The sequence below is a fragment of the Micropterus dolomieu genome, linkage group LG08, assembly GCF_021292245.1.
Source record: "Micropterus dolomieu isolate WLL.071019.BEF.003 ecotype Adirondacks linkage group LG08, ASM2129224v1, whole genome shotgun sequence".
Taxonomy (NCBI): domain Eukaryota; kingdom Metazoa; phylum Chordata; class Actinopteri; order Centrarchiformes; family Centrarchidae; genus Micropterus; species Micropterus dolomieu.
Window position 1 is genome coordinate 27879555 of NC_060157.1, and position 9812 is coordinate 27889366.

Here is a 9812-nt window from a genome sequence, read left to right on the forward strand (position 1 = left end):
GAAAGAGAGAGAGAGAGAGAGAGGGGGGGGGGTGAGGAGAGTGAAAGAGAGAGAGAGAGAGAGTCACTAATCTGTCGATCCCTCCATTGCTTGGCCTCTAAACGTCAGATTCAATCTGGCCACAGAAGGCGGGGGTGGGGGGCGGCAGGAAGGCATGTCACGAACATAGGACTTCAGTAGGATATATTATGTAATGTTTGACACGTGTGAATCATCTCCATTAGGTAATTATTGAGTCAAAAAAAGTTGTGGTTTAACCTAAAAATAAAAAAGGACAAACACCAGAGGCTATTATGAGGGGCCCGAAGAGGGTTTATGGGCACCCAGAAGTCCATAAGGTTCATCTAAAAGAGGAGCATGCTTGTAGGGTAGTTCTGGTGTGTTTGAAATGAGGAACTATTCTGCTCAGAGGTTTCTCTGTGAGCTCAACACATCCAGATTGATCCCATTCCAGACTGTTATGTAAGTCTGTTCTCATGCACATGTAGATCAGAAGGATTCTCATATCACGGTCCTGTAGCATAGAGGTTATCATACATTTTCGTGTCAGGGGTGAAGACCACAATTTGAGGAGGTTTAATCTCTAGAAACTACGTGAAGATTAAATAAAATATCACTAAGTACAAGAAGATCACTACTGACACAAAAGTGATATTCAAGAAAATATTCTATGGACTCTGGCGGCCTAAGGGGTTTAGGTGCCCAACATAAACTGCTCTGTCGTTCCAAATCTCTCGCTCCCCTCCTTTCCTGACATCTCTCTTCTTCCAACCATTGAATAAAGGCATAAAAATGCCAGCATACACCAATGGAACATAAACCATTATGCAGAAAATCTGTAATGAACACCACAGACACAATAAACTCATGTAGGCTATTACAGGCGTATTAAAAATTGGCAATTTACAGCAGGCCTACAAAAGAACTATAGATACCACACCAAATCAATATTATATACAGTAGACCATTAAAGTTCAGCCTTGCACTTTCACTTGCACAAGTGTGGGGAGAAACACATTTGAAAAAGAATAATCAGAATTGATGCACTAATCCCCACACTGACAAATACCTATAGTGATAATTTAGGGGATACATTGAGTAGAAGCCATAACTAAATTAAAGAGTATGTGAGGTAATCATATGCAAACAACTAAATGCCAATTACTCAGCCGTGGATGGATATGCGCCTGTTTCAACTTGCTAATACGTCAGTGTTGTCATCTGTATTTATGTTAAGATTTTCATCATATTCTCCCTTGATGTATCAAATCTAAATTATGCACCGGCAGCTTGGGCTCAGGTGATTTCTGTTAAAAAACTCACATTTCAAAGTGTTGATTGTCAGATGACTATAGTTGCATTCACCTTTGCAACTTTAATCTCCACTCAGCAGTGATTAAACAATCAAATATAGTATTTATAACTTAAAACACGAAATGTTGTCTCCATTCTGCCAAACTTGACAAGCTTTTATTTTCTCCTCAGTAAAAGTAACCTCTTTTATGTGCTGTGGGGAGAGTAGTTCAGTGCATTGCAGCAGTGCACCTGCCCTGGTTTCTGCTACTTCACCCTGGGGAGCAGAGACAGGCCTGGAGTCAGTGGCTGTGGATTCAAACCACTGTCTCTCCCTCCCTCCAGACCTTCCACTTGAATTTGCACTGCATGTTCTTTCGATATGAAGATACCAGGCTACAGTACAGTACACGCTAAAACGCACTGATTGGTATTGCATTTCTTTTATTCCTCTCTCTGCTCACTCTGTTTTCCTCCTGTTGATCCATTCTGGATTCTTTGTTTCCCTCATAGTTATTTTGCTCTGCCTTTATCTCTCTAACAAAACCTTTCTATCCTACATCACACACATTGCACACACATGCACACTTATTTATTCAGTCTCCCTTGGTGATACAAAGCTTTTATTATGTCAAATAAAGGAATCTTTCCAGTAAAAAGCCCATTGTGCCAGTGCATATGGATCAACTACAACTTAATGTCGTTTTCTAGTGTAAATCAGATAGGGCCATACAGTAGCCTATCTTGCAAGCTTGAGATTTTGCATAACTCACAGATTTATAATTCTTTCTGAACGAGCTGAGATGTTTTCTGCTGTGTGTGGCTTGACTGATATCAGTCAAAAGAAATAAACCAGTGTTGGTTAAGGAAATAGGGCTACTGAAAGGTGACAACAGACATGACAATATCACAAAGGATCACTTCTATTTGGGTATAAAAATTGCCTGCCTAGCCTACAACATTTTAGCCTACACACACACACACACACACACACACACACACACACACACACACACACACGATTCTTACTTTAAGATGGAATTCAAGTTTATTACTTTGACATTCGCTGTGCGCAATGTAATTAATTTACATTTACACAAAGCGACTTACAATTGTTAGCCTATAGGCCTAACGTTATGCCAGGAGCAACTAAGTTATGTCACAGTGCACTATCGCCACATGACATATTGTATTCATTTTGCTCTTATTTTAACGCCTTATTGTGTAATTTCGACAGTTTTCATGGGTCACAACGACATATATTCATTACCAGGTGGTCTCTGTTGGAAGTTCAGTTGATTGACGTCTCTCTAGGGGCATCAAGGCAACGCCCGTTGCGTCATGTCTCCTTGGAAACACTAACAAACATGGCGGAATAACTTTTTCACTGTCAGAAGAAGTAATTTTGAGAAGATATATCTTGCCAAGACAAAGAAAACTTAGCTAAGCGAGGTAACGGCTTAATGTTTGTTGAATGAATGCGATACAGCGTAAATTCAACATTAATTGTGCAACGTTACTTACCTGTCTAACGTTATCTCTTCAGACCTACCGTTAGCTAGCACCGTAAAACGAGTAACGTTAAACGACACACTAAATTTTAACCAGAAATTTGGTTGTTGAATGTTGCCTTACTTTTTGGTTATGTCACACGCCTCAGAAATACAACTTAACATCTTCTGCATTTCACTAAGAATATGAATTAACGCTAACGTTAAATTATGTCTGCATGAAATAAGTGGCTTCCAACGAATCACTGAGCAAAACCACGTTGAATTACGGGATTACTGAGGAGGTTTGTTAGCCTTCAGCCTGTTATAGGGGACATTGTAAAGATATAACCTGCTATAAGCTAAACTAAGTATGATAATATGCGCCTGTGTTATTCATAAATAAGGTGAAATGGATGTCGAAGACAGGGAAAGTCCACTTGATGTGGCGTCAGACAGGTGTGGACTGCTGGGTGTCCAGCTCAGCACTCATGAGGGCAGTGAAGGTGAGTGGCAGCTCCTGTTGTTGCCTTTTTTTGCAAAATGCAATGTGTAGTCTCTACTTGTAGTCACTAAGATACCTTTTTCTCATTAATTCACAATTACACATATACATATGCTGTATCTATTTTAACTTAAGAGACTGGGATATCCTCACTAATGAAGATTTACTGCCTGTTTCAGAGGATGATCCAAACCAGGAGACCTTAAAAGATGAAGAGCCACCCCTTTCTCCTGATTTGGAGTGGTTAGAAGAGTTGTATGAGTGGGTGTTTCATGCTTCTCTGTGAATAGTATTATATTAATGCACTGAAATACAAATGTCTCCTTATTAATCCTTAATCCCGTTACCTCCCTTTCAGTATTTAGAACGTGAAGTTACTGTGACTCGATGTGACTTTCAGTATGATAAGTCAACAGAAAATAATACAGCTACAAGTTTTCCAAAATTGATGAATTATGTTTTTTTAATAAATAAATTAGTACGAACACCATCAGGTTTAATAATGGTATAATTTTATGTATCTACATAATGCATAGTCAGATTTTGCATTAAACATGCAACCTTTCCTAAATGTCATTTTGCATCTGCCCGAAGAGAGGACAACGGTGATGGTGACCTTGCGGTTGTGGCCGACAGTGGTAAGAGGAGGAGTTATGCCGAGACAGCACGGATGTTCAAGCTGAGACGAAACCTGGACCAGCTGGACTGCTTTCACCGACAGAAGGAGCATGACGTGATAAAAGCCAGGTCTGGACCTGGCAACCAACAGACCTCTAGAGCCACAGTAGCTCCTTTACCTAGATTGAGTGCTTTTCCAGACTAAACCTGTGCATGCAATGGAAGTTTTTTAGTAAGAATGCCAAAAAATCACCTGCATCTTTTTGTCACAGGTTGTTACATTGCTCAATCTTTTCAGTTTCTAGAAGGATCTTTTTTCATTGTTATTCCACTTTCCCAGGTCTTTCCCCTATTGCCCTCTTCACACTGGGCCAACCATTACTGGACCAATTGATTCAGCAATTTGCAGGAAATCATTTCAGCTGAAGAGAGAACATTTCCCATAATGTCTTTTCTTCCCTCTTTTTATTTGTCTGCAACACGAGCCATTAAGCACCCGATGAACTATGATGCAGTCCCCAGCAAAAATGGCTGTGATTTTCCTTTAGCACAAACCATCAAGGGTCATTGTAGAGCTGTACTGCACTCTGATCAAACACGAGTTCAGTGGAACGTAAGCACACTTGTCTTTTAACCAATCTGTAGTTTTTACATCATTATCACAGTCTTTACTCCCAAATCAAGGCTTTTGGTGTGTGTCCACTCTTAGCTTTTCAATATCTTCATTAGATCACCTTGTTAGCTATCAGAATGACCTTTCTTTTGTTGCAATGGCTACAAGGATATCCATTAGGCTAATGCTCTGAACACATTGCACTTTAACAGCCCTGAAAATGTTCCTTCTAAATTGGCTTAAATCTGGGATGTGTCTCTGGGTCAACACTTGAACTTGTCTCTGAAATCTCTGTTTCTTTTTTCCAGAGAAGAGCTAAAACTCTGTCGACAGAACATTGAAAGTTTGGTGGGGCAGAGGGACAACTTGGAGAAAGAAATAGAACGACAGAAAGCAGCAGACAACAGGTTGGTTCAAAATGTATTAACAGTGACTGGTCTGTACTTTATATACATATATGCTATGTTTCTGTTTTGTCCCACCCCTGTGTCATTGTTTATTTAATTCTGTAGTGTGGCAGTATTTCGTTTGCGAGTCCAGCATAAGCATCTGTGTCAAAAGCTGCAGAGTGAGGAAGAGCTGGAAGGCCACATCAACACTGACCTGAAGCAACAAGAGTGAGTCTGAGAGTAAAATAGTTTGACAGTAGGGTCTTGTTCTGACAGGCATTAGTACTGCATGAAAAACTCAGCCCCTCTCAATTATGTGAATGGAACCACCGCATTGACACAGCAAACACAAAGGCTCATGGGAAAAAGCATTGTAATCCAGCAAAAAACTTTAACTTGTCTAAACTTTTACCACAGTGAAATCTGACATCATCTGGCAACAAAGCACTGTATTTGCTAATCATGCTCCTAAAAGCACATTCCTGGTAGATAACTTTCTAACATGAACGTCATATTTCTACAGTTTGCCTGGCAATTGTCAAAACAGAGGTTACAATTATTACAATTAGAGTTCCTGCCTGTCTAAAAGTATTACAAACCGCAGTGCAGTGTGAAGGCGCCTGATAAACGTTTCAAACTCATGGATCTATTTCTCAAACTAGACTCCCTGGATTGTATTTCAGCATCTCGGTACTTGAAACAACACACCCACAGCAATGTAGCCAATTGTGTTTTTTCTAACACAGTGCTCTTTTCAGTCAGAAAACCTAGCTAGTCAGACTTTCTGCAGCTGCATCACGGTAATAAATGTTGTAAAAGACTTTGCCTTTGTTATGTTGGACTTTATAATTTCAGCGCGGTGTGGTGTGGAGCATTTTTGCATATTTTCTAAAACCTTTAAGATATCCTGCCTGAACTGCCAGTCTTTCTGAAGGACAAATGTGTCTTATAATTGTCTTATTGCAGTTTAATAGGCTTTCCCAACAATCACCCTTTACTGTTAATGTTTGCCTCTTAGACCAATTGATTCAGTTGAACTAGAGAGCAAAATTAAATCTGCATTGTGCTTCTAACCCCCATATAGTTCTAGCTTCTAGCCTCTGCTACAGTGAGTGACTTGGTAGATAATATACACCACCAGTCAGCATCTTTAGCTTCATGTTCTATCTACATCCGTCTCATTCTACATTGTTACTCCTCAGACTGGAACTGAGTGAGGTGGAGGTGGAGCTTGGCAAGTTCTCATCACTCCGGGAGGAGGTGCAAGAGGAAGAGCGGGTCTTCCAGGTCCTTAAGGCCCAGAAGGCAGCTACAAGGCTGCAGCAGGAGAGGAAAGCCAGCCAGAACCTGCAGCTCAAGATCCAGCATCTCAGGGAGTAGGGGAAACGGCCATATTTTCCATTCACACTGCATTTTTTGGTGTGTGACAAGTACCGCTCTTTTATGCATACATAATAGAGAATTAATCTCATTGATCTCATTATATAGACAAGTAAGTAGAAGATCTAATCTTATCTAATATACATCTAATATATGTGAAATACCACCTATAGGCTCATGGTAAAATATTATACATTATTAATTTGTGCACTGAAGTGATCAAATGCAGTATATTATATTATTCAAAGTATCAATCCCCTATGATTTTTTAAATTTGGGGAATCAGTTATGAATATTGTATATCCAGACTTTGTATGTACACTTCTGTGATTGTGTTCTAATAGTAAACAGGCAACCATGCTGAAAAAAGAGGAGGCTGAATGTCAGAAGAAAATTGAAGAGGGCCAAGCGAGCCGCAAGATAGCTGCCAAGTACTTGAAAGAGACCATTAAAAGGTAATCATCTTTTAAGCCAATAAACAGGGCTTAGACTTGAATGAGAATATGATGTATCTCAGACGACTCGTTGGAGAGTTGACACATTGTATTGATTATCACTTATACTGACAAATTATTACAAGCAGGTCAGAGAAGTTGCTTGAAGTAGTTCAGATTTAAACAAAAAAGTTGTAGCTGAAAGTGAAAGATATTTCTCCAAAATTCTAACTATCGAAAACACTCTCTCTACATGAAATGTAGGTTTTGTTCTGGTCTGTACTAGTCTACGGTGACTAGTGTCCTTGTTGATAACTGAAGCAGAGATTTGTAAATTCAATGTAATCATCACAGTTCCACCTCCGAACTTTAAAGGATGAGGCTGGCAATGTTATATATTTCTTTACTCTCATTTGAATTCCATTAAAAGACCAAAACGAACAATGAACTGATCCTACTAATAAGTATTTCCTGAGTAGCCAAAGCCTGGTGTACTGTAGTTTATTCCTCTGTTTTTGGAAAGCCATTGTTGTCCAAAAACCATTAAGAACAGATCAACGAGCCACACTGGTGAAATGATTCATGTTCCTTGATTCACCGTATTCACACGTCTTTCATTTTCCTCTGACGTATTAATGTGTATTAATCTGCAGCTGAAAGTAGGCTGCAATTAATCCACTATTTTTTACACCTCCAGTAGGAACTAGGCTTGGGACTGAGTGCCACAGTTAGGCTAAGGAAGTCAAAGTAAAAAGAAATCAAGCACAACATGGTAACTAGAAACTCCCTTGCAGCATTTGTATTTTTCAATAACCAGACTGCTTTAAGTGGATAATCCTACTTACAATAAGCAAAATGTAATTATTCATAACATGGCCTTTGATTAACAGTATTTTTCTGCGCCACGTAGTGAAAGAATGAATTGTCTAGTAACAGTCAAAACTATAAGCTTTTCAGAGAATGACAGACCTTTAAACAGAAGAAAGCCACATAGGGTTTAAACACTAATGTTGATTTCTCTATGTTTTTATATTTACTCTCTTCTATTTTGTTTAGTTCCTTCTCTGTCTGATTATTTAATCTGCTTGCAATTACATACATACATTTTGTTTCCCTAAAAAAGGACATAGTGTTAAAATCTGTGTTGTTCTAGTAAGATTTGTATCCGTTCAGTTAAATACAATGACCGGTAGAGGATGAATAAATATGAATTTATATGTATTAATATAACAGTGGAGAGAATGCTACGTCAGAGCCAAATGTTATCTTAAAGCCACACTCGCAATCAGCGTTAATGGGGAAAACCTGTTTCTTCACCAATCCCATTTCCCATTCAGTTCTTACAATCTGGAACCTGACCCTAACTGTAATTTCTATTAGTATTTACCACTAAAGTGAATGTTACTTTTTCTGTAATACGTACCATGTGACAGCTCAGAGGGTTATGGTTATAGAGAAAAAGCATTTCTCTGAGTTATGATAATTAACCCTCAGTGTTTATTTCCTTGAAGTTTCAATTCCAAAGCAGTAATGGCACATGTGTTTTTCTCTCTGTACTGCATACGAGCATTCACATGCTTTGTGATTATTGCTGTTTCATTCAGGATGCATCAGCAAGAGGCTGAGAAGGAGCAGAAGAACAGGGAGTTACTGGAAAAGAGGATACAGGCTGTCAAGTCACTGAAATCTAACATAGCAGCCACCCAAGTAAGAAACCTCCCATACTGAGACTGTAGCGTCATGGTTGTTGTTTTAACGCACATCATATCTGTAGTGAAACAAAAGATCATTCAAATGAACAACCTAAGCACAAACGATATTTACTGATGCATTGTATACTTATAAAGCTTTAAAGACATAGTGATTAAACTTTTCCTAATTTGGTTTTTGCTAAAATGTCAATAAACACATGTAACTGTATAATTACATGCATGTATAAAACTGAATTTACAAATTTTATTTATTTGATTATACCTGCTTGCCGTCTAGTGTCATAATTGAGTCATAATGCATTGCAAGCAAAGTACTACCAGTAGAAGTTACTACTTGTAGTACAAACACATTGTGAACACTTATTAAAACTGACTAATTAACTGCTGTTTTGTGCATAAGCACAAACAACAGTCAGCACGGCTCCCTCTCAGCCTGGGTAACTGTAGAAAAGGAGAGAGTCCAGCCCATCTCCAGGAGTTTGGTTCCAGACCCAGTGCTATGCATAAAGGTGGCTCGGTCTCTGCCCACGGCCTGACAACTTTAAGTGTTTATTTTTGACAGCATTAGGCTCCAATCAGACAGGAAGCGCTTGCAGGTTTGAAAACGTGAGGCGCACAGTGCCTTTTTTGGTTTAATTTAGAAAAGAGCAGTGCACTGGTGTTTTTTTATATGTTGCTAGGAAACCACTGAATCAGCTGTCCTGGCAGTCTAATCAAAGATTATTGTGCCAGCTCTCTGTAATCTCTGGTTTGCTGCTAAGTAATAACTGTCAAATTAGCGGAAACGTGATCACAGCTCACAGGTCTGTGTCTTTTGTTGCTAAAAACATCTGCTTTAAAAAAATATACAAACGGAGGGCGCCTGTTCTGGCATTGTTTGAGGGTGAGAGACATATAGACAGGTAAACATAGATCCGTGTGGGTACAGGAGACACTGCTGGTAGCACCACCAGCTGGTCCAGGAGCTTCCACTTAATGATGGTTGGTTCAATTCAAGCAACTGTAAACTTCCGTCGCTTTGGTGGACACGGGCCCTAAGAATTTTGGAAGTTGTAGCATGATTTGTTGAAGTTGCAATGTCTGGGATCTTGTGAACCTTGCCTTGCAACAACAAGGAAATCATCCTACAAAAAAAACACATACCATTAGGACTGGGTTTATTTATTCCATCCACTCTGACCACATGCTAGGAGAGATGTGAAGCAGAAACCACATTTTCATTTATTGTCATTACTCCTGGATCCTCAAATGTGGTAAATTCAGCCCTGGACTGTGTATGATATTGTCGACACTATTCTGAAATGATCATCTCTCTTAGTTCAAATGATCAGCTCTTCATAAGGCTTCATGCGGTGAAATATAGCTTTATTAAGTCTGG

The 9812-nt window shown here is 39.2% G+C and overlaps 2 protein-coding genes across 11 annotated transcripts in view; one reads left to right on the top strand and one right to left on the bottom strand.

Annotated features, from left to right (window-relative positions):
* gabrd (gamma-aminobutyric acid type A receptor subunit delta) overlaps window positions 1-2606 on the bottom strand; it is a 26956-nt gene extending 24350 nt beyond the window's left edge. For both annotated transcript variants that reach the window (XM_046056283.1, XM_046056282.1), the window contains exon 1: window positions 2564-2606. The gene's annotated coding sequence lies outside the window, so the exon portion shown is untranslated. The remainder of the gene's footprint in view (window positions 1-2563) is intronic.
* Window positions 2607-2612: 6 nt separating this feature from the next.
* Window positions 2613-9812, top strand: part of cfap74 (cilia and flagella associated protein 74) — a 73958-nt gene continuing 66758 nt past the window's right edge. For 6 of the 9 annotated variants that reach the window (XM_046056274.1, XM_046056275.1, XM_046056276.1 and 3 more), the window contains exons 1-9: window positions 2613-2745; window positions 3191-3289; window positions 3468-3549; window positions 3883-4035; window positions 4828-4926; window positions 5032-5136; window positions 6111-6284; window positions 6633-6743; window positions 8327-8429. In XM_046056274.1, the coding sequence (XP_045912230.1) occupies window positions 3196-3289; window positions 3468-3549; window positions 3883-4035; window positions 4828-4926; window positions 5032-5136; window positions 6111-6284; window positions 6633-6743; window positions 8327-8429 (921 nt within the window). In that variant the 5' untranslated portion in view covers window positions 2613-2745; window positions 3191-3195. Of the gene's footprint in view, window positions 2746-3029; window positions 3089-3190; window positions 3290-3467; window positions 3550-3882; window positions 4036-4827; window positions 4927-5031; window positions 5137-6110; window positions 6401-6632; window positions 6744-8326; window positions 8430-9812 lie in introns of those variants that run through there. The other 3 variants (XM_046056272.1, XM_046056281.1, XM_046056279.1) reach the window with 3 other exon arrangements.